General features: G+C 54.6%; 10 protein-coding genes across 10 annotated transcripts; 5 read left to right on the forward strand and 5 right to left on the reverse strand.

The window, feature by feature from the left end:
- Positions 1-954: 954 nt before the first annotated feature.
- On the reverse strand, positions 955-3,736 carry ATEG_05583 (putative pH signal transduction protein PalA; the record flags this gene model as incomplete). Its single annotated transcript, XM_001214761.1, has 6 exons — positions 955-1,249; positions 1,297-1,699; positions 1,750-2,324; positions 2,371-3,265; positions 3,319-3,369; positions 3,427-3,736. 6 exons carry the CDS (start codon positions 3,734-3,736, stop codon positions 955-957), a joined length of 2,529 nt encoding a protein of 842 aa, XP_001214761.1.
- A 299-nt stretch (positions 3,737-4,035) lies between these two features.
- ATEG_05584 (putative mitochondrial carrier protein) lies at positions 4,036-5,283 on the reverse strand (the record flags this gene model as incomplete). Its single annotated transcript, XM_001214762.1, has 6 exons — positions 4,036-4,239; positions 4,292-4,629; positions 4,682-4,900; positions 4,953-5,026; positions 5,080-5,114; positions 5,170-5,283. 6 exons carry the CDS (start codon positions 5,281-5,283, stop codon positions 4,036-4,038), a joined length of 984 nt encoding a protein of 327 aa, XP_001214762.1.
- Positions 5,284-7,454: 2,171 nt separating this feature from the next.
- ATEG_05585 (putative sterol carrier protein) lies at positions 7,455-8,886 on the forward strand (the record flags this gene model as incomplete). The annotated part of the gene is made up of 2 exons (XM_001214763.1): positions 7,455-7,948; positions 8,004-8,886. The coding sequence occupies 2 exons, from the start codon at positions 7,455-7,457 to the stop codon at positions 8,884-8,886; spliced, it is 1,377 nt and encodes a 458-aa protein (XP_001214763.1).
- A 1,624-nt stretch (positions 8,887-10,510) lies between these two features.
- On the forward strand, positions 10,511-11,272 carry ATEG_05586 (uncharacterized protein; the record flags this gene model as incomplete). Its single annotated transcript, XM_001214764.1, has 2 exons — positions 10,511-10,648; positions 10,700-11,272. The coding sequence occupies 2 exons, from the start codon at positions 10,511-10,513 to the stop codon at positions 11,270-11,272; spliced, it is 711 nt and encodes a 236-aa protein (XP_001214764.1).
- Positions 11,273-12,893: 1,621 nt separating this feature from the next.
- Positions 12,894-13,546, reverse strand: ATEG_05587 (uncharacterized protein; the record flags this gene model as incomplete). Its single annotated transcript, XM_001214765.1, has 4 exons — positions 12,894-13,012; positions 13,060-13,147; positions 13,203-13,388; positions 13,445-13,546. 4 exons carry the CDS (start codon positions 13,544-13,546, stop codon positions 12,894-12,896), a joined length of 495 nt encoding a protein of 164 aa, XP_001214765.1.
- A 235-nt stretch (positions 13,547-13,781) lies between these two features.
- On the forward strand, positions 13,782-15,276 carry ATEG_05588 (rRNA processing protein gar2; the record flags this gene model as incomplete). Its single annotated transcript, XM_001214766.1, has 3 exons — positions 13,782-13,815; positions 13,875-14,517; positions 14,571-15,276. The coding sequence occupies 3 exons, from the start codon at positions 13,782-13,784 to the stop codon at positions 15,274-15,276; spliced, it is 1,383 nt and encodes a 460-aa protein (XP_001214766.1).
- A 1,007-nt stretch (positions 15,277-16,283) lies between these two features.
- ATEG_05589 (guided entry of tail-anchored proteins factor 1) lies at positions 16,284-17,031 on the reverse strand (the record flags this gene model as incomplete). The annotated part of the gene is made up of 3 exons (XM_001214767.1): positions 16,284-16,609; positions 16,642-16,861; positions 16,945-17,031. The coding sequence occupies 3 exons, from the start codon at positions 17,029-17,031 to the stop codon at positions 16,284-16,286; spliced, it is 633 nt and encodes a 210-aa protein (XP_001214767.1).
- Positions 17,032-17,353: 322 nt separating this feature from the next.
- ATEG_05590 (uncharacterized protein) lies at positions 17,354-18,409 on the forward strand (the record flags this gene model as incomplete). The annotated part of the gene is made up of 1 exon (XM_001214768.1): positions 17,354-18,409. The coding sequence occupies one exon, from the start codon at positions 17,354-17,356 to the stop codon at positions 18,407-18,409; it is 1,056 nt and encodes a 351-aa protein (XP_001214768.1).
- A 306-nt stretch (positions 18,410-18,715) lies between these two features.
- ATEG_05591 (4F5 domain protein) lies at positions 18,716-19,171 on the reverse strand (the record flags this gene model as incomplete). Its single annotated transcript, XM_001214769.1, has 2 exons — positions 18,716-19,045; positions 19,106-19,171. 2 exons carry the CDS (start codon positions 19,169-19,171, stop codon positions 18,716-18,718), a joined length of 396 nt encoding a protein of 131 aa, XP_001214769.1.
- Positions 19,172-20,618: 1,447 nt separating this feature from the next.
- Positions 20,619-21,487, forward strand: ATEG_05592 (uncharacterized protein; the record flags this gene model as incomplete). The annotated part of the gene is made up of 3 exons (XM_001214770.1): positions 20,619-20,805; positions 20,865-21,106; positions 21,158-21,487. 3 exons carry the CDS (start codon positions 20,619-20,621, stop codon positions 21,485-21,487), a joined length of 759 nt encoding a protein of 252 aa, XP_001214770.1.
- Between the last annotated feature and the right edge of the window lie 724 nt (positions 21,488-22,211).

The following is a 22,211-nucleotide window of genomic DNA, read 5'->3' on the forward strand; positions in this document are numbered from 1 at the left end:
AGCCCTCCTCACCGCGCTCCAGCGCCAGCCAGACCCGGTGCCTATCCCGCAGACCAACACCTCCCTACTGGACATGGACCTGCCGCCCGCCACCGACACCAGCATCCCCCTCGACTGGAACGGCAGCGCCAGCAATGTCGGCGGCGGAGGCATCCGCCGATCCCTCCGCTGGAAAGACCTTCCCCTCTTCGAGGAGACCGTCCTGCAGGCGCTGAGCGACGAGCCGGGCCGGCGAGCGGGGTTCTCGCCGCTCGAGGTCGAGGCGTGGGAGAGCCTGGTGGCGTTTTTGGCGCTCGTCGCGAAGCGCGAGGTGGTGCGCTTGGAGGGCGTGGCTGTTGCGATGATTCGGTGGGCGTTGGAGGTGAGGCATGATGATGTGCGGGTTTCGCCGGGGGAGTTTTTGGAGTCGGCCAAGGGTGGACAGGCTCATGATTATCAGGAGAGGACCCAGCGGCACGGGTGGGAGCAGCGGGAAACGGTGCAGAATGGCAGGGGCCAGGGCCATGCGAAGACGCGGGCTGGGGGGAGTCGAGACGGTGGTAGTGCTGGGGACGAGGATGACCCCGGGCTCCGGGCGAGGCTCGAGGCCACCCGGTTGAATGTGTATGTTGCGGCGGCGGCGCTGTGGGCGATCATCATGGGCGAGGAGCTGTGGCAGCGGCGTGGGGAGGAGGTTGAGAGTCCCGTTGGACTGTCGACGTCGCCTCCGTCCGCAGCCGCGTCTCCGTCGGCGACGTCGCAGATTGGGAGGATCTCTAAAAGTAGGTGGAATATGTGGATTGATCGGTTGCGGTTTCTGAGCCTGCGGGAGGACTTGACGATTTCTACGCGGGAGTTGGCGGCGGAGGCGGCTGCTGTTATGATGAGGGTTGGGTAGGTGCTGTATGTTATGAACGGTGTATTCTAGATGCTTTAGTAATGTTGAATGTATCATATCTAACCAATGTATATACATCAGGAAAACTTCACCCCCTTGCTGGGATCCCACGGCCCGCCCTGGCCAAACCGGATGCCCATCTCGGGCGACCACACCCCCGGCGCCATGGATGGGCGCGTCCCAGCACGCGTGGGTTGCGGCGCTGTCAAAGGCTCTCGTGGTTGTGGTTGTGGTTGCGGCTGCGGCTGCGGCTGCGGCTGCACGAGTTGCGATGGAGGTGACGGTTGGGTCGGGGCCGGCGGCTGTCCGTTGTATCGAAGCGGGTGCTGCGAGATATTCAACGACGCCATGGCGGCAACGCTCGAGATGTCGCTATTCAAGTCAGCAACAACATCACACAGAACGGGGCATCGACTTACCTCTCTAGTTGACTGGCATCCATCCGACGTTGGTGCACAAAGGCTTTGCAGTCGTCCCGGAACCGACCCACGATCTTGGCCAGGTCGTTGTAGAACTTCCGTCCTACCTCGATGTTCGAAATGATCTCCTTGTACTTCAGATACCCGTTCTCCAACTCCTGTAGCGCCTTCTCCCGCTCCTTGGTCGACGCATCGCCCTTGTGAGCCCGCGTAAACGCCCGGTTGGCTTCGCGCACTTGCGCCGCGATCTGGTCTTGGTCGTGCTGCTCCTGCGCCACCATCTCCAGGTCCGTGTCGTAGAGATGCAGCTGCTCCTCGAAGAGATCCTCGAACTGGCTCGCCTGGATCGGCTGCATCGGGAACTCCCGTTCTAGCCGTGCCGCTTCCTTCAGCAGTGCCTTGCCTAGGGATTGTAAGCAGCGGTTCGGTCTTCCAGCCTCGGGGGAAACTTACTAATATCATCCGACCGAGCCTTGTCTTTCAACGCTTGTGCGCGACGCTTCCTACGGCTCTCCAGCCGGCTGACCTCGCTCAGACACCCGCGCAGACGAATCGCCTCCCGCTCCAATTCTGGGGGAATAGCCGCCCGTCGACTGCTGGGGACGTACATCTCCAGATCGCGGTTGGTCCCGGTCAAGACGCGGAACACCGCCTCCGAGTCGCGCAGTTTCTGCTCGACCAGGTTGTCGCTGCTCTGCGCCGACGTGAAGTAGCCGTCGATCTCGCGGGATGTCGTGTACAGCTTGGGGGCTGCCTCTTCGGACGATGGTCGTGACCATCGTTCTGTCCCGAATTTCCGCCGCGATGCATCGTCCTCGGCCTTCTCCGCGGCCAGGAGCTCCACGCCTTCGTTGTACACGGCCTTGTCGTTGGCTTTCACCTTGGCCGTGTCCTCGAGAGAGCGACGCAACCGGTTCAATCCGTCTTGCTGTCGCATCTCTTCCGCGTGGGATACCAGCGTTGGGGGTAACCCAAGAGGCTTCTCCAGAGCCTGTAACGATCCCGGGAGATTCAAAGATGACAGCAAACTTTTTCCGTTAGCATCATGACATATGGACGGAGACATCTACTTACTCCCGTAATTTGTCTGTCATAGTCTCCAACTCGCCAATGATGGTCTCATTGACCAGTCGGTCACGTCGGTCCGAGTAAATACTGGCAGCAATATGAACCGCATACGGGACGAGCTTAGAAAACAACGGCTGTCCCAGGGGCCCATTCTCCCCCAGCATAGAAATAGCGTCGGTCACCGGCGAGGGAGCTTTCGCCGCCACCATGCACGCGCGATCAATGATGCGGAGCTCGGACTTGGGCGGGACCGGGTTCAGGTAGATCACATCGTTGTCCTTCTCCGCCCGCTTCAGATCCTCCGTTACGCGGTTCTTCAAGCCCTGCAGGTCTCCCAGGACCGTCCGATTGATCCAGCGAGACTCCTTGAGCGCCTCATTCACGCAAGCCTCGCTGTCTCGCAGCCGCGCCACCTCCTCTCCGTACTTGCGTTTCTCCAGACAGTCCAGTGACTGGCGGTACTGGGCGGCCGCGGCAAAATGATGGTGCTTGGCAGTCATGTGGTGGATCCAGTCCGGGCTGATGGCATTCGACTTGACCGCGTAGTCACTCGCATCGGCATAAAAGTCCGAGACCTTGGCCGCCAGGCGCGCGATCGACGCATCCTTCAGCCCGTCCTTGACTGCCTTCTGCCAGAAACACTCCTGCGCCTCAGCCAGGAGCAGCTGCTCCAGGCTCTGGATGGTCATATCATCCATATCTTCGGGCGGCGGCGTGCGCAGGTCCGGAAGGATCTCCGTGCGCAGATGCACCAGCACCCCCGCCGCCTGACAGAAGTAATTACATGCCTGTTTCAGACCGTCCGACGTCGTACGATTCACCGCAAAGGCTAGTTGCGAGTAGAGGGCGGCAATGTTGAAGATGATATTCGCTAGTTCAAACCGGATGTTATTCTGTGAGGCTATGGGGAAACCCGTCAGCAACGCCACCAGCTGCGGCCGTGCGACAACTTACTAGGTCGCGAGGTGTTGAACCCGAAGGCAGGATACCAGGGAAACTCAACCCCTACCTATATGGAGATATCATGTCAGTCGCGGTATATTGGTTGCACGTCAAGGTCACCCACATCGACTGGAAACTTCCCCCCTAGCCACTTCAGCTGGGCTGCATACGTAACCAGCCGGCTGATCCCACTGACATGGGGCTCCTGAACATTGATCGCCTCTGTGCGAAGACGGTCAATGATCAGGAGATCATCGGCGAACATGTCCGGACGCTGGTCATATTTGGACGAGATGTACTGGGTGATGGCATCCGACAGGGAGACCGGGTGGGAGCGCCGGAAGGGAATCTGAAGGATGTTGCTAGACGTGATGTTGTCAGCATGATGTCGTGTAGGAGACCAGAATGATGGATTGTTGGGGAGAAACATACGATGCCATGTCGAGGATGCGCAGAGAAGGAGAGAGAGATCGTCGCGGGGGAACTTTTGTTGATGGAAAAAGACCCCAAACCCCACCGGGCAACGGATGACGTTGCGGATGCCTCAGGCCGCAACACTCGCTACTTTTATCCACTTCACTTCAAGTCTATATAGTATGGACAGAGATATACATCATTCATTCGATATTTGCGTGAGCTGACAGCTCCGTGCTATGTACTCCATAATTGATCAAAGTAACAAATTCAAGACAAATCCAGTGTCATCCACAGTATTCAGCTAGCCAATGCTCAGTCCAATTGGTTGATCTTCATCTTGATGTACTCAAAGATGCTCAACAGAATCATGTTGTTCACTCCAGTGCGGATGAGGATGATCGACAGTCCTTTGTACATGCTCGACTTGGCCACCGCCGCCGAAGCCTCGCTGATGTCCTTAGTTTTTCCCAGCAACACGCTCTGTGCGCGCGTCTTACGGGTATCGAGGGGATAAGTCTGTGTTTGTTAGTTGTCCAATCCTTCTTAAGTCTACAATACCAAGACTTACACAAAACCAAGGCACCGTGCTGCATATGGCACCGGCAATCATCGGTCCACCAAAGGGCGATTTGTCCGGGCCCAGCTCTTTGGAGGCCAGTTGCTTCACCGTCTCGTAGACCCCAAAATACAGACCCGATCCGAGGGTGTCGCGCAAGGCGTGCAGGTGGAATCCGGTGTACAGGCCACGAAATCCATACCGCTGAACGATCTGTCGGATCGCCTCAATGGTGCCGAGACGGGGCTTACTACGCAGCGATGGGTCTCCCACCGCATCCGGGGCGGCCTGAGCCCGGTTGGAAACCAAGACCGAGGTCTGAACGACATTTTTGGCCAGTTCAAAGGGGCCTAGAGAGCTGTCAGTCCCATCCTCGGGACTAGGATATCTGGGCGCACTCACAGGCAAGCGGAGAGCTGATGAGTCCAGCAAACAGACCCGCAGCGGTGAAAGTCGCAAGGGTCGACACGGTGGGAGTGCTGCCCGGCTGGTTGTAAACGGCCAAAGGAGACTCACCCGTCATCCTTTGGACAAAGTCGGAGATGCGATGCTTGGCGGCATTGTAGGTCGAGAAGTTCACGACACGAACGGCCGTAACACTAGCCAGAGGGGGGAGGGCACCTGCATCGGTCAGCTGGTGGTAGACGATATGGGAACGCTGCAATCGACTCACCAGCCACATAACCGCGGGGTCCCTCAGTACGCCACAGATAGCGGATGCACTGAAACACATTGGAAAAGTTGTGACTGTATCGCGTTAGTTCCAACGATCTTGTTCCCCAGGATCCGAGGCGGCCTACGTCTGCATACGAGTCTTGACATTCTCCAGGGGAGTCTATAGTCCTGGCATTAGTCTATCGGTGCCATTCAAATCAAACCAGGGGACTTACCACAGCCAAAGTCGCGCAGATGGTAGAAGTCGCCGAAGCCACCTGGGTTTTATACCTCTTGAGCAGTTTGTTGCGAGTTGCGTCATCCATCATCCAGCTATTACCAGCCGGCATTATGGCAGGGGAAGGTTGTGAGGGGGGAGGGGAAAAAGGTGCATGTTCAGTGTGTTTGTCAAGAGTCATCCCTGAAGGTTTCCCATTTGGGGCAGAAATGGGAGAGATCTAGCTTAGTCGTGGAGATCGCTTAGTCGTGTGCATTTCACAGGACAGAGGGGGGGTCGTGAGTAGGCTGGGGAACCTGATGGAACGCAAAGCGGTCTCTCAACGCGCGAGCAGACCGTTCAGCGTCCCACACTTGTCCATCTAGCGGGCTGTCACAACCCCGGGTGTCGATCGGATGGGCAAGAAGAGCCAGGGAGAGGTACGATATGGTGCCGGGGAGAACGAGGGCGAATCGGTCAATGGCGCGAGAAGGGAGGAGGGAACAGGCCGCTGGGAATGGCCTCAAACACAGATTGGTTGTACGAACAGCGGTGTATATATGGATACACACTGAACCGGCTTTCTTGCGCGTGTTGACTGACGTTCGGTACAGATTGTTTTGGGGAGGGTTTAATAATTCTTTTTCTCTTTTTCTCTTTTTCTTCTTCCTTTTTATCAATCTCCCACACCAGTTCCACCGTCAAAAAGACAATCCGGAGCTACCTAAACGGAGGCGCGAATGGTAATTAGCCCGGGAATTCCGATCCTTCGTTTGACGTTTGGTAAAGAGGGGAAACGAACACCAGTGATGGTGCCCAAGGGAACGACATCAAATGCAAACGAGGGGGACACCTACCACCCAGGAAAGACCGACCTCTACTCGAGAATTAGAGGAGAGAAGAGGGAGCGAGGTGAGCGAAGCCCCAATGGCGGGAGAGGCAGACAGAAGCAGGACGACGAGAGGAGGAAGAGAAGAGGAGAGGAGAGAGAGAGGACGAGACAAGAGAAGATCGTGACTTAGTCAGTCATGCTTGTGAGGTAAAAGGCATGTGGGTGGGCGGATCCTCCCCGAATCAGCCTAGCCTGTCCACCCAGTGACGTCGTCGTGAGCCATCGAGCTGTGGGACACCTAGCAGTACTTGACTATTTACTCCTCTGCTTCGATATCGACTACAGCACTACAAGTATACAACTTCACCTTCCCTTGGCTCCTGACATGAGAGGCAGCTCCGTGATCTCCAATTCTACTCCACCCGCATCTCTCATGAACGCAATGCCCGCTGTGACAAGTTAACGTGCAGATACGTCGGACCAACCCAGTCCGGGCGGTGGTAGTACCCGCGACTCCTTCCTATTGGACTTCAAGACACCTCATTTGGCGCGTGGTGAACTTTCGCAGGAACATTGTTGGTCCGACGCGGAATCGTCCATGATCCTCTGTATTGACGGATCGGTTTCCTTTCGTATGGCTCTCCTCGATGACTGAGGAGGAGGAGGAGGGGCTTCTGCCAGTCTGCCACCCATGCACCGAAAGAATGTCTATCATTCTCCCGTCCAAAGTTCATCTTCCATCGAAAAACAATGCTACATGATTTGGAGAGGCGGCGGAAAGATCTCATCTGATGGAGGACGGAATAGAAACTCTTCTTTCCCAACGAACCATGGGTCTCAACCGGTCCCACTAGTCGACGAGAGACTGGTGTCGTAATAAACCACGGTGGTGGATTGAAAATAGGAGCTGGAACCGGCTCGTTCTCTCCCTTTATCTACTCAGTATTTCCGCCCGATACCGGTTGTACAGACCGAGCGACGAAAAGGCCCGAGGAGCCGAGTCCTATCCGATCAATCAACTTTCATGGCTTCTCGATGGCGATCAGAAACTGAAGAGAATACTCACAAAACGGAGACAGCTAACCGTCGTCCTCGGACCCTGGCTGGCGGGGATGACCTAGGCTATGTCCAGGCTTCCTTCACGTGTGATAAGACAATGGCGATCCAACTCCAATGTTCGCAAAATCCTCTTGTTTTGGTTAGCGGGGGACTAAACTAATCCCTTCATATGGCCTGCATAAGTCCATAGTGCTGTGGTGTTATCCTCGGGACCTCGGTCGCGGCATCCCCGCAGGAACCGCCATTTGCTGCCAACCCTCTCCGCAAAATAATCATGCGCTCCTAACCGCTTTCATGCACTGACCTATATAACTACTTCCCCTTTCCCCTTTGTCGCTCCTCTCTATCTCTATACACCCTCTCACTTACTCGCTCTCCATTTCTCCTCCGATCGCCACACTCACCTCTTCACAATGGGTAAGAAGCAAGCGTCTCCCGCCTACGTCCTTGGCGTGGGCATGACCAAGTTCATCAAGCCTCGTGGCAAGGTCGACTACCATGAGCTCGGTTATGAGGCCGGTATCAAGGCCATGCTGGATGCTCACATCAACTACGACGATGTCGACCAGGGTGTGGCTTGCTACGTCTACGGTGACAGCACCTGCGGTCAGCGCGTCTTCTACCAGTTCGGTCTGACCCAGATCCCCATCTACAACGTCAACAACAACTGCTCCACCGGTTCGACGGGTCTCGCCATGGCCCGCACCATGGTCTCCCACGGTGCCGCCGATTGTGTCCTCGTCGTCGGGTTCGAGAAGATGAACCCGGGAAGTCTCCAGTCCGTCTACAACGACCGGGAGAACCCCACCGGTCTGTTCGGTATGATGATGGCCGAGACTCGTGGTGTCACCAACGCCCCCGGCGCGGCGCAGATGTTCGGCAATGCTGGTCGTGAATACATGGAGAAGTAGGTTCGCCCTTTCTGCTGTTGGAAATGACGACTGCTAACGTATCGGACCCAGGTACGGCGCTAAGAACGAAGATTTCGCCGAGATCGGTCGCATCAACCACGAGCACTCCAAGCGCAACCCCTACTCGCAGTTCCAGACCGAATATACCCTGGAGCAGGTCATGAAGGCTCCCATGATCCACGAACCTCTCACCAAGTTGCAGTGCTGCCCCACCTCCGATGGCGCTGCTGCCGCCGTTGTGGTCTCCCAGGAGTTCCTGGATGCCCGGCCCCACCTCAAGGATCAGGCCATTCTCATCGCCGGCCAGCAGCTCGCCACGGATAACAGCACCCTCTACAACCGCAGCTCCATTGACCTCATGGGCTTCGGCATGTCCCGAGCTGCCTGCCGTGCCGCAACCAAGGAAGCGGGTGTGAGCCCCAAGGACATCAAGGTGTGCGAGCTGCACGACTGCTTCTCTGCCAACGAGATGATCACCATCGACGCCCTGGAGTTGTGCGAACCTGGTAAGGCGCACGAGATGGTCCGCAAGGGAGACATCACCTATGGAGGCAAGATGGTCATCAACCCCTCCGGTGGTCTGATCTCCAAGGGTCATCCCCTAGGCGCCACCGGTCTCGCTCAGTGTGCCGAGCTGGTCTGGCACCTGCGTGGCTGGGCCAACAACCGTGCCGTGGAGGGCACCGACGCCTGCCTGCAGCACAACCTGGGTCTCGGCGGTGCCGTCGTCGTCACGGTGTACAAGCGCGCGGACGGAAAGGTCGCGGTGCCGGTGCCGAGCGATGTGGTGGCCAAGATCACCGGTCTGGGATACAACCCGGCCGTGGAGGCCAAGGGGTTCACTGCCGAGCAGGCGCGGTCGGTGATGAGCAAGAAGGCCAGCTCAGAGTACGCTCTGTCGGATACCCAGGAGCGAGTGCTGGCCCGGTTCTAAGCAGTGGATGGGTTGATGCGATGCGTGATGGATGCGATGCCGAAAGAATGTTTGCGACCCCATATAGTTCCAGTACCATATTCCCTGTTAATTTGATAGCGCCATGCCAATGCAATTAGACTGCGTGCAGATGGAATCCGACTTTTGTTGTAGAGTACAATACGGAGGAGTTGGTAGACGGAAAGACATTCTCCCGACGGGCTTACATAACCCACCGCAGCTCCACCGCATAAAAATCTGTTTATTTTCTCCCTTCGTCTCCCTTTTTTTTTTCTCTTTCTCATCTTCAGGTCTCCAACATACCCTTGTTGATGGCAACGCTCCCGTTCTGTCTACAAATTTAGATCCGAGACCGAGAGCGATTTTTCGCATGCTCGTTCTAATCCCATCGCCTGCCATCCGGGCGGTTACTGTCCTCACGAGGCCGTTGGGTTCGCTTTGAGCATACACTCCCTTGCCCTCAATTGCTTTTGAATGCCTTGCCTTGCAAATGCCCCTGCAGGCGAGGGATCGTAAACCATCCCCATGTCTCAAGTCAATCTGGCTCACTGGAATTGACGCGGAAGAAGATGATCTTCCTGCAATGTACTCGACTCCGTTGCTCACCCACTAACTCTACAGGACATTGACGATGAACCGCAGGAAACCAAAGTAAATAGAACCAACCCAAATAGCGAGTCAACAACTCAGGCATTTTCGAAGTCTCGTTGATCATATCTCCATGATATTCGAGGTCAAAATCGTGCCGAGAGCAAAATCCGTGGACTTGTCCGCATTGCTGTCTCCCTCGTGTTGCGTCCGCTATCAATCCAGATGAGGCGGTACGTGTCAAAGCAGGGAGAGACATTCCTAGTTAACTATCCTGTAGGCATATAGATGAGTGTCGTTATCATGCTGTCGTTCTATGACAGGCGACGGTGTGCGCTCGACTACGTATTGCTGCTCGATTGACATCGCATACCTGTTCATGCCTGTTCGAGCTTGTCCATCTCGACCGTCTATTGATGCTTAGCGGACGATATCGCTCTATGTATGCAGCGCGATTGGGATCCAGCGTGTCGCGGCAGCTGTAATACTTCTCGTCCCTGGTTCATGCCCCTGTCGTAGATCCTTGTCTCAACTGTGCATCCCGTCGTTGATCAAGCCCTGCGAAAATGCTCCGGGCAACGGAGCCAGGCGATCTACATATCTTCTCGCTGGGAGAATGCTTAAACGCCCGTTGACGCGGGTGGATGGCATGCCTCCTTGCTCATCATGCCTGCATTGCTCCCGAAAAACCACACACGTAAGACGGCGCGCGATAGAGAATGTGTAGCTGTCCGCGACAATGTGCATTCCTCGTTCGAGTCCCCTGAACTTTCTATGGTGTGTTGCCAACGCACATACCAGAGCATGCCCGGAGGAGGCTTCAGCCTGCATCCCTGGTGCTGGGGTATAAAGAATCAGGACATTCCAGCTCGCCAGCCGGTCCTCTTCTCCCACGCGCTTTCTCTTCACCGTCGTTCTTTCTTTTACTCTCCACTTCTGGCCAGTCCTTGACATCCTGTCGAATCCGTCCGCTCCTTTGTCCATAGTTCGCAGTTTAGCTTACCCTATATCATCACCCTCATCACACACCGACAAAATGGCCCGTCTAAGCATGTCCATCTGGGCCGTGGCCTTCTTCCTCGCCGTGTCCGCCCGCGCCCTCCCTGTGCAGCAGGACGACGGCCAGGACCAGATGATGGACCCGTGGGTGGAATTCGAAGCCCATGCTCTGAGCGTGAGTGTATATCGTCTCGAAGTGAACGGATCAACAAGCTGACCCGCGCAGTCCTCCTCCCACATGATGGACGAGATCAACGATGACATCGATCAAAAGACGAAGGAGCTGCAGGAGGCGCACGACGGCGACCACGGCAAGGACGAGCTCTACGGCACCCAGGGCTCCCACGAGTCCGACAACAAGCAGAAGCTCCCCGAGATCCCGCCCACGCCCGAGGAGGTCGCCAAGGCCCACCACAAGCAGGACGGTGAGGACGACGACTCCGAGGAGCAGAAGCCGTCCAAGGACAACGACAAGAAGGCTGATGGGCCTGTCGACGTTCACGTCGAGAAGCCGCATCATGATGAGGATGCGGAGACTCCTGCTCCCAAGCCCGAGGACAAGCCTGAAGAGAAGCCCAAGGACGAGAAGCCCAAGGAGGAGAAGCCTACTGAGGAGCCCGCCGAAGAGCACAAGGAGGAGAAGCCCCATTCCGCCATCCCCTCTCCTACCTCCACCCCGACTCCCACCGTGACGCCCTCGCCCACCGCCGCGGCCGTTCCCACCCCCACGCCAACCAAGAAGGGCCTCCTCGGCAGCCTGCCCATTGCGGGCAACCTGCTTGGCAAGTTGGGTCTGTAAAGCAGTGCATGAGGCCTGGATGGTTGGTGATTCATTCTTTTAGTCATTGTCCTGTATGGATGACAGCATAGCCCACCGCTTTCATTCCTTGATTCATATTGCTCTGGTCTCGACATGTGATGTCAGCTTTTAATAAAATCATTCGTTCTGGGTAGTTTCGAATCGTAGATTGGATTCTTCGTAGTATGGCTCCAAGACTGTCAAGACGTGCCTTACAGTGTTTCCTTGGCTGATCACGCGGCCCCACGCCCATGTCCGCTTAAGCCGCTCTTGCATTGCCTGGGACAGCCAGTAGTTATTGTCCTGACTCATGCTCACCAGAATGGACATCAAGGCCTGCTGCTCCGGGCGGTTCGTGAACCACTCTCCACAGATAGCGATAGCAATCGACGCCGTCAGCAGCGCAATGGGCGACTGTCTATTGGACAACCCCGCGCCGCAGATCTCCAGCACGGTAGACTTGATCGACGCATCGATGGACGACAACGCTAGCGTGTGGCTGGGGCCGAGGTGCGCCATCTGCGGGCCATACGCCGCGAGGAGGATGTCCATGAGCCCGACGTTCTGCGCGGCCACAGTGTGGCAGTCGTCGAGATACCACATCTTGGGGAAGAGCCCGCCGGCTGCGTGGTCTGCTGCTTCGAAATATACCGGCGAGAACGATGGCAGACAGCACTTGAGCCATTGGCTGCGACGCGCGACGATCTCCTCGTATCGGGGGGTGTTCTGCGAGCGGCCGTAACAGTACTGTATAGCCATTGCGCAGATTATCAGGAGATGGTTGATCCACACGCGGTCCGGCGCCGTCTGTGGCGCCACAGACGGTAGCTGTCGTAGATGTCTAGCGGCAGGCTGAAAGGGCGCTGCTGGAAGAGCGCCAGGTGGAACTCTTGTCGGAAACCGACACAGAATGCGGCCTGGCGGAGTCCGGGAGAGGAGAGCGCTGACGCCTCCTGGGCTTGGATGAAGGCCAGATGTTGCATTGGCCGGAACATCAGCTACGTCGAGCAGACGGTCCTGTTGGCGTCCTTGGTGCATCGATGCGGATTTGATCTTCCTTCGCCTGACTGGAAGCCTGTCAGACGTGACACTACAAACCTGAGCTCGGGGTCTATGCACTTGAAGGTGTGGGGATGCGGAGAGACGATCTGTCATAATGTGGTTCAGATACAGATATGTTCAGGGTCCAGGTATTGTAAGGCGTTATAGAACATAGCGCTGGCATCGTTATATTTCCAATGAAGTGGACTGTGGAAGTCACACGCCGAAATAGAGATCCTTCGTAGGAGTATGAGCCTCAAAGACTTCACATGACGGTGTCCAACGGCTAATGAAACGAATACACACACCAGACGTGATAATTCCAGAGCATTGTGGGTGCAGTAAGTCAAATGGCCTCAACACACCCAGCACGGAGGTCGTACGTTCCTGGCTCTTCATCCGGCCCAAGGCCTCACAAACTGAAGCAATTCTGACCTCCCCCCACTAGTAGCATGCTCGGGGCGTCCGCTGAGTCCTGCAGTTGCTGATCATGTCATTGCGAGGCGAGACTGAAAGGTGGCCTGGTAATTAGTGCATGTATTTGATGATGAACTGTCCTTCCGGTTCCAAGAAAGCCTTATCAATTCCCTGGTTGATTAGGATTGGTATTGTTGGCCCTTTGCTGCCCCTCATACAGGCCAGTATAATATCCCGCATAGTACCAGGCCATCATAAGATTCTTCAGCCCTTCATCTTGAACTATGATATGTCAGCCAATTCTACCTTCAGGGGCAGAGAGTGCATACCTTGTGCCAGCGCTACTTGAGGCACGGCGGATCCCATACTAGGCCCGCCAGCGTGGGCTCCAATGGGCGGCGCAGACTCTCCAGCAGTCTAAACAAAGTCAGAACAATTGAAATAGTCACATAACTGTCTTCTGCACACATACCTGAGGGGCTGTAAGGTGAGAAGTCTGGGGTGCCGTCGCTGGTGGTTCCACATCAGCTTCCATGGCGTCTTTGGAATCCACTTCCGGCTCTTCTTCCTGATCCTGCGACTTCTCGAGCTCAGCGGCTTCGGCTTCCCTCAGGACATCCTCGACATTCTCGCCGCGAGCATGGATGCTATGATAGAGCTGTTCATCATGATCAGCTGGGAATCACGTGCGATGGGACATTCGTTCCCACGTACTTTGTATTCTTCCACGGCCTCATCCCAGCTCTGCACCAGCGCGGAATCATCCCAGATTTCCTCCTGTGTCAGCGGCTTGGTCGCATTCTTGTTCTTCCCCATGGCATGTACTGTGACGTGAACCCAACGAGAGCGGAGAATGGAATCCTGAGCAATATAGAACTGGGGTGTTTTGATGTTCCGGAGCTAAGGCGGTCAGACGGTAGGTTGCGGTCTTGGCGTTGCGGGAAGAAAAAAAAGTAGGCGCAAAAAAAAAGTCTCCCGCATCTTTTTTTGCTAACCAAAGATCAGACTGCAGTGCTTAACCAGGGCCTGCAATTTCAATTACCATTTAAAAATGGCCCCTGATAAGAAGGACAAGAAGCGCAAGGGTATGATATTCACTACTCCCGAATAAGTGTCTCATTATGTTGGTTCTAACCGTTGACAGCTGCTGCGGCCGCCGCTGCCTCCGACTCGCCCGCAAAGAAGACCAAGAAGGTCGACGCGAAGCCCGTCGAATCCCCCAAGCCGGCCGCCAAACCGGCTCCGAAGAAGGGCAAGGACAAGGCCGCAAAGGCAGAGGAGAAGCCCGCCCCGAACGTGAAGGTCAATGGCGAACCGGCCCGGCAGATCAAGCCTCGCAAGCGTGCGGCCGATTTCCTCAGCGACGACGAGGAGAGCGAGCCCGAAGTGAATGTGAAGGAGTCCAAGGCTGAGACCGACAAGAAGTCGAGCAACAAGAAGTCCAAGAAGGAGGATGGCACTGCCGCTCCCGCGCCTAAAGCCAAGGCACCCAAGCTCCAGAGCATCTCCAAAGCAAACACCAAAGGAAAGAAGGCTGCTGCGGAGGAGTCCGATGAGACCCCTGCCAATGGCGCTAGTGAGAGTGAGGATGAGGAGGACGACCAGACCGTTGCGCTCATCAAGGGTTTCGAGAGCAGCGGTGATGAAGACGAGTCTGGCGACGAAGGCTTTGACCCCGATCAGCCTGTCCCTAAGATCCCCGATTCGAAGAAGACGAAACGCAAGATCTTGAAGAAGCAGAAGGAGCACAAGACAGAGTCTGAGCAGCCGGGTGTTGTATATGTTGGGTATGTCGCTCTCGCGCACTGATGTTTCAGTATCAGCATTAACAGCCCTGCAGACGTATTCCCCACGGTTTCTACGAACATCAGATGCGTGCGTACTTCTCTCAGTTCGGTGATATCACCCGTCTGCGTCTCTCCCGCAACCGTATCACCGGTCGCTCGAAACACTACGCCTTCATCGAGTTTGCCTCCACGTCGGTCGCTAAGATTGTCGCCGGTACGATGGACAACTATCTCATGTACGGTCACATCCTGAAGTGCAAGTACGTGCCGCAGGAGCAGCTGCACCCGGAGATCTGGAAGGGTGCCAACAGACGGTTCAAGCGCACTCCCTGGAACCGGATCGAAAAGAAGCGACTTGACAAGGGAAAGACGAGAGAACAGTGGACCGAGCGCATCGAGCGCGAGCAGAAGCGGCGACTTGCCAAAGCCGAGAAGCTCAAGGCTCTGGGATACGAGTTCGAAATGCCCCAGCTGAAGAGTGTGGAAGACGTTCCCGTTCAGGAGGAGCCCAAGGCAATTGAAGCTAGCCAGGAGGCCCCGGCTGAGGAAGCCCCCAAGGCTATTGAGGCCCCCAAGGAGCCCAAGGAGACCAAGGATGCTGAGGATACCCCGAAGAAGTCGAAGAAGGAGAAGAAGGCTGGCTCTGAGAAGGGCACACCAAAGCAGCCCACGCCTAAGAAGGGCGCGAGTGAAGTGACTGCTTCTCCTGCCACCAAGGCTGGTGCGAAGGCGAAGAAGGCGGGCAAGGGAAAGAAATAAGATCGGTTAGGTGAAGATTTGTATTAGACACAATATTGCGAGTATCACTTTCTTACTACCTTATTCTATCTGTAAGCCAGATTGTAGTGTGCGCTTTCTATCAATATACGGACTTGCAAATCGAGCCTCACTTTACATTATGTAGACGCAGAACTATGTACTCCGTACATAGATCGAATGTTGATGCCTTACAAAACAGGCATATATATAAATAATCACATGATATACTAATCCTTAAAAGGACTAGCTCCGCCTGATCCAACCGAGCGAAGAAAAAAACCAGCGAAATTCCGCCCCGAAGTTTTCTTCCTTCTTTCTCCCAACTCCTCGCTCAAAGGATCGCATTCAAAGCTCACACACAGAGTACGCCTTCTAGGATGCTCTCTCTCTTCTTCCGAGGAGAGGCCAAGCTTTGGGGAAAGTCCCCGGACATCCTGACCCTCTATTCCGGTCAGGCAATGCGGAAACGCGCCGCCATAGAAGCAATTTGACAGCGGCTGACTGCCCTATTCTCTCCCGGCGCTCACGCCCTGCCCGACACCTCGGTGGAAACAATGGTGGTATGGCTGGCGTCGGAGAGAGGTTTATCGGGTTGCCATTCGTCGTGGTTCAATAGTCATGCGATTGCCCGGTCATTGGACTGGGTAACCCAACGGGGCTCATTCTCGAGGCGAGGAGTTCATCTACCCTTTTTTTTAAGAGTCTGTAGCTTATGGAAAGCGGTGACTTGTGTCACAGATGCCCTGTCGAAGGGGTCGGACTCCCACTGATAGATACTCTTCTCCCTCGCTTCTGCGTGTTCGCGTGATGATATACCAATCATAGAGTCAAGCCCTGAGATCCCTACTATGTAGGGATTATTGACGATAAACGATTGTTTTCAATATCTGACGAACACTACACCCTTTACCGCATTATCGTATCTTGAATTAAGAAAAATCATGTTCAATTTCTATCCTTTCTTCCTAGCCAGACTCCTTTTCGTAATGGACACAACTTGCCCGTACTCATAGCTCCTTTTTATCCTCTGCTGCAACCGGGACAGCCGTCCTGCTTGCCATCTGCATAAAAGCTGCAGTGACAATCTCTGCGAGCACCGAAATCGCCGTAGCACACACGTTGCTCCAGACCTGGATGCTCACCGATCCCATGGGCGCCCGCGGGAAGGATAGGACCCATTCGACGTAGTAGGGGAACCAGGCTTGTGGGAGGGCGAAGACGGGGGTTTTCGAGTACCAGAACTGCAGGAAGATCTTGAGGCCGTTCGTGCTGAGCCATCGGGCGATTTTGACGCTCCAGTCGAAGGACGTTTTCTGCGCGTTGAGGGTCTTGTCTGTTTCGGCAGCTGTCAGCTTTCATTCCTACCAGTATCTCTAAGGAGAAGGAGAGCAATCGTACTGATCTTCTCGTATTCTTCCATTGTCTTGTCGTGCCGTCTGCGGATCTTAGCCCACTTTGCAAACTCGTCCTGCGAACTCGTGTTGTTCATCTCTCGCTTTAGTTGGACGACCTCGCGTTTGAGCCGGGTTTGTTCCTGGGCGCATTTCGATGTCGACGTCGGGAGTTTCAGATACAGAAGCCATAACTGGGCTTGTTAGCACGTTGGTCTCGAGAAACGGCCCAGCGCGTGGGAGGGGCAAGCAAGAGGACAGGTTGCGCGCGACGTACCAGACCGTCGATCGTGCTGGCTCCGATGGTATTGATCAGATATATAGCGACATGGACGAAGAAAACCGTCCAGATGAGGGACAACATGGTGAGATGGTACGGACGAGGTGCGGTCTGGTCAGAATTTCACCGCACGAGTCGAAGGTAGGAGGGGTCAAAAAGACCCTCGATGCTGAACGTAAAATGCCCGGTCTTTAGGTGATCCTTGGGCTGACGACGACAATTGGGAGCCAGCGACGGGAGCAAAGAGAGAATCGTAGCTGTGATGCGGTCCTACGGGACGAACAACACCCGTGATCGAAATGACGTTGTTGGTCTTTCCGCCCGCCGGGCCTTTTTCTCCCCGCGACTGTTTACCACAGATGATCAATCGATGCATTCAATGTCGCACATGCTGGCTTAGCTCTCGATGTCCGGTCCCAACGCTGCATTTACTGAGCTCGCCCAGATTTTCCGCAACAGGAACGGTCGGATTCTCGAGTTCGAGATCCTTCCCCCGGCTCTTGGGCCACTCCTGCAAGATGGGTGTTCGATAGGGATCACGAAAAAGTACATGGCGCAGGCTTTTGTGGCTGCCAGGAAGATTTTCTTCTCGGATTCGGTTCTGATTTCGGGATCTAGTCCCTCAAATAAAAGTCCAGAGTCGGACAACCGTCTTGACGACCTCTCCGTGTCTTCGGAGATCATCTTGCTGTTCGACTGTGAACATACTACGGCGTGCAATTGGCGTAAGAAACGACTACGTGACATGATGCAAAGCCTCGGGTTGACCAACCCCGCAAGTCGAGAGGCGCTCATCAGTCTCCTTCATTCGGAACTCACGCTCATGACGACCTATGTGTGTTCTCCGCTACGACGACATACCAAGTCTCCCACGCTGTGGGAGCATCGGCTCTGGGTCCTGAAGCACCTGCTCTTCATCCGGAGGTCTGGAGGGACATCGGGTGCACCTCAGACACCAGATTGCGAGGCTACTGCCGAGCTCTGGGAGCAGGAGCTTACTACTGTTTTGCGCGCCGGAGAGCTCCACCCGCGCAACTATTATGCATTTAGTTACATTCGAGAACTCCACGATGTTCTCTCGTTGGGCACGGACAATTTGTGCGATTGTTATCTTCAGCTCGGTCGTCGGGCTGTCGATCCTACGTTGACCTGGTGCCTGGCGCATACGACCGACATCTCTGGTTGGATGTTCCTTTTATACCTGTTAGGAACTGTCCCAGATCCCACCCTACGGACAGACACCGTTCGCAAGGTGGTGTGCTTTGCGCGAGATGTTGGATGGGAAGGCGAGAGTCTCTGGACGTTCGTGGACCTGGCTGTCTGCGCATTCGATCTCTTTTTACCCGTCAAGAATGAACTGTGTCCGGCTCATAACGCCAGTAGCGAGGATGCTGCGAAGCCAGGGACCGGATGGAAGGGCTGGCTAGCCATGGCGAAGGCTTATTGGACAGCGAACCGATGAAACGTCCATGGTATCGGCGTTCGCGTCGTGCATGGCAGGTCGAGAACCTGCTTCAACCTCTGTATTGTTGATACCCCCGTGATTTATGTACCCAAGGAACCCCCGGTTCCACCAGAATTAAGTAAGAAAAATCAATAGACACGCTACTTGGATGAACGCCTCGATAATACCGTAGTCTCATAACATGCGCCGATGACTCCTTCATCCTATCCTCCGGTATCCCGTCACTGCCCAACTGTCGCATTGCAGGTTCGGCCAGCCCCCGCGATCCAACTGCGACGGCCCAATTGCCTATTGTCTTTATGATCACTCCAAATCAACGTCCCGCCACTGGTATAATACGATGGAGGCACGAGGAAAGTAGAGCCTTGGATATAAGTTGACAAATTTCGAGTTGGACACGAAAGGCCTCTGTGAGGCTATTTCTTTTTCGCCGCTTCTGCCGCGCGTCGCTCGTCGGCTGTAAACAAGACAGGTCAGCAGTGCACTGGGCGATAGGGCCAAAGACAGGGTCAGGGTCAGGGTCGCAGGGGCCAAAGGAGAAGACATACCCAGTCGTTGCTTTTCGCGCATGATGGCCGCGGCATCCTCCTTTGCGCGCTGGAACTGGGATCCGGACATAGTGGTCTTGTGTTTCTGCATGCGAGATCAGTGTGAGTCGGAAAGGAGCACGCGTGAAAAGGGGGGGTTGCTTACGTTTTGTTCTTTCTGCTGCTTCAGGTTCTTGGCCCGGGCCTTTTCTCTTTGGTTTCCACGAGTCATGATGGCTAAGGAGTGGAGGAGGGAGTTGCACGTCTAAGATTAGTGAAAGTATGAGTGAAAGAATGAAAGTGGTGGGTGAGGATGCGCAGAAGGCCGTGAGATGGGGTTGGAATGCAATGGAAAGAAAGAAGCCGGCGGGGAAAAACTTCAGATTCCCCAGATGTTTTTTGCCGCTCCCTTTAAAGCCTCGAGCCGCTGCGCCGGCTCGGATTGCCGTCTTGAGTATTCCGCTATCTACTTCACAGACCTATTTTACAGGAATAAAAGTGTATACATATTCTGGTATAGACTTGTCTATTTTACTGTTAACTGGAGGACATATATTGTCGAGGGGAAATATTCTTTCGGTCTGTCTCTTTGTACAGACGGGAACGGGAATAGCATCACAACTCAACTATGTAGAACATGGATGTAGGTATAGACTGCTCAGGTTTGATTCATGATTGGCGCACTCATGTTGTGTAACGGTATTGAGGCATCTAATTGAGCTGGAATCGTTGGCATCGACGCGAGACAGGATGGCCCTGGATATATATCTCTACCGGGTATATATCTCCACCTGCACCTGGTAGATGTCCCATAGAGATAAGGGCCCGACTAGCCCTAAGCTTCGACTTTTGCCGCAGAGTTCACCTCAGCTCCGCCATAAGCATACCAAGTTACACTTATCTCAAACTGCACCAGTCGGCGCTTACACAGATGATTTGGGCCTCTAATGAGAGCAACAATTCTCAGTGCGATCCTCAAGACCTGGTATCCTGCAGACAACGGAGGTTTCAAGACCGGCGGCTAGTGATTTACATCGAACAGTCTCAACCAGTCCCTGGACTTCCCCGGCTTCCAGCTGTGACCACCTCCATCGTCTGGAGACAGTTTGCTATCGCCCTCCATACCCAAGAACCCATCATGTGTTACTGGTCTCGAATGCGTCAAGCGATGCTGAATACATCCCACCTCGTGTTGGGCGTAGGCGCCGGCCACAATGAAACCAGCCTGAATAGGACAATGATCTATAAAAAAGATCCCAGCGCCTAATGAATGGACAATAATCGATCCTTCGCTTCGATACGTGTTTCAGGATCAGGTTCTTTTATTGTGCCCATGGGTTTCCTGGTCTGTTGGGCTCCTTCTTCTCGACTATACGGTCATTCTCAATAATTGCGCTTTATCGCCGCTTTCCTTTCTTCTCATTGTTAACCCGTTCTTTCTTTAACCCCGAGTTGACCTCATCATTCCTTCTTCATTTCTTTATTGTCGTCTGCTTCCATAGATCATCTGCTGGCCAGTCATTTCCATTCATCTAGCCCTTTCCACTCTCTATTTAACCAGTCTCTTGGAAGCAAACCGAGTCTCCCGCAGCTTCAAAGAAACCCAAAGCTCATTTCATCACCGCGTTGCGACTGAGATCGGCGCTGTATACATTCGTTGCATAAGAGCCAAAGCCATGATGGCTTCACTGAAAGAATCCCTGGCTGGTCCCGGTTTCGTGATCCTCAATGCCATCCGGGTTCTGAACATCATCGCTTTTCTGGATATCATCGCTGCCTGCGCAGTGATGCTGGTGAAGATCTCGCTGCAGAGCAGCTTCTTCTTTTTCGAGGCCGTTTCCCATGCTATAACGGCGGGAGTCAGCAGTAAGTGATTCGAGACCTTCTGGCGTTGCTTAGTGACTAACCAGCCGTTGTTGGAACAGTATTCCTCATCATATCTGAACTGCCCTTCTTCCGTGGATACTTTGATCGCAACTGGCCGCTCTTGGGCCAGGACTCCGGCTTCATCATGTTGGCGTTGGCGATGATGATCATGGGGGTGGGAATCCTGGGCGATCTGAATACTCCGGCCACAAGTCAGGACAAGCTGGGCCTTGCCTTTTGGAGAATCGTGCTCTCCGCTGGCATCTTGGCCATGGTGATGAGTGTGGTCAATCTAATCGCGGTGAGTGCTTCCCACTGCCAGAATGGCAACTGGAACTGACAGTGTTCTCAGAGTTTTGTCTTTGCAGACCGTGGGACCGGCGTGACAGCCCGCCATGTTCGAGTGTATGGTGCGGTGGCCCCCCAGAAAGTGGTCTCCCGCACCGGCAGTCAACGGTCGCTCCAGCTCGGCCTCAAGCGAGAAGATTCTCTCCCGACATACAGCGCACCGTCGCCCGTGAGAAGACCGACGTCCATGCGGAGCATGACTCGATTTCCGTTGAAGATTTCGGGGCCATTTAATCCGAACGATGCTGCGTCGTCCAAGTACTCACGAGACTCGTCTGGAGTGCCGATGCCCAATCCCGCACATCATCCCGCGATGCACTCCGGACATGTGTAGTTTTGTCTCTGTTGTACTTTTTGGTCATGGATTAGCTGGGGTGCACGGAGTTACGATTTAATTTGCCAGGGTGTACTTACGATAGCGTTTTATGTGATCAGTTATATCTGACTTCGTAATGGTACTTCTGAGAAAGGCTCTCAAAACGCCCTCTACATTGGTCCCTTGTACGAACGTTCTACAACCCCTCTTCACCTACAGTGTCTATTTGGTCTAAAGTATCGGGGAACTGTCTGGCGAAGCCGCTGCGACGGAACATCAATAATCCCGAATTCGCTTTGACTGGAAGCGAACAAGTGTCTCAGGATGAGCTTCTTCATCACCCCTTCTCCGTATCTCGCCGCAAGAATGACGGTAGCCTTTGTTGAAGAGCAGCTAGAGGGGTATACAGACTTGGAACTAGCTCATCACAGTGCGCGTCCAGTTCTCGGGTATTTCACCTCTCCTCGAATCTCATAGCCAAGCATTATGAGCCTTCAGAGCTTGAAGATGCTCTGAAGGCCACTGAAGTCGCCAGCCAGCTTGGGATTCGCGGTCATTGCGTACGAAGAACAATCGAAAACGGGCGCAATACTTACATGATTATGGATCGCATCGAGGGCACTACATTGGACGGCGCTTGGAGAGATCTGGGCTGGTTCATGACAGTCAAGCTTGGTCTGCAGCTTCGCCGCTTCGTAAAAACCCTCAGATCTATTACTTCACCAACGGCCGGATCCCTCAC

Source organism: Aspergillus terreus, genomic scaffold, assembly GCF_000149615.1.
Source record: "Aspergillus terreus NIH2624 scaffold_7 genomic scaffold, whole genome shotgun sequence".
In the NCBI taxonomy this organism is placed as follows: Eukaryota; Fungi; Ascomycota; class Eurotiomycetes; order Eurotiales; family Aspergillaceae; genus Aspergillus; species Aspergillus terreus.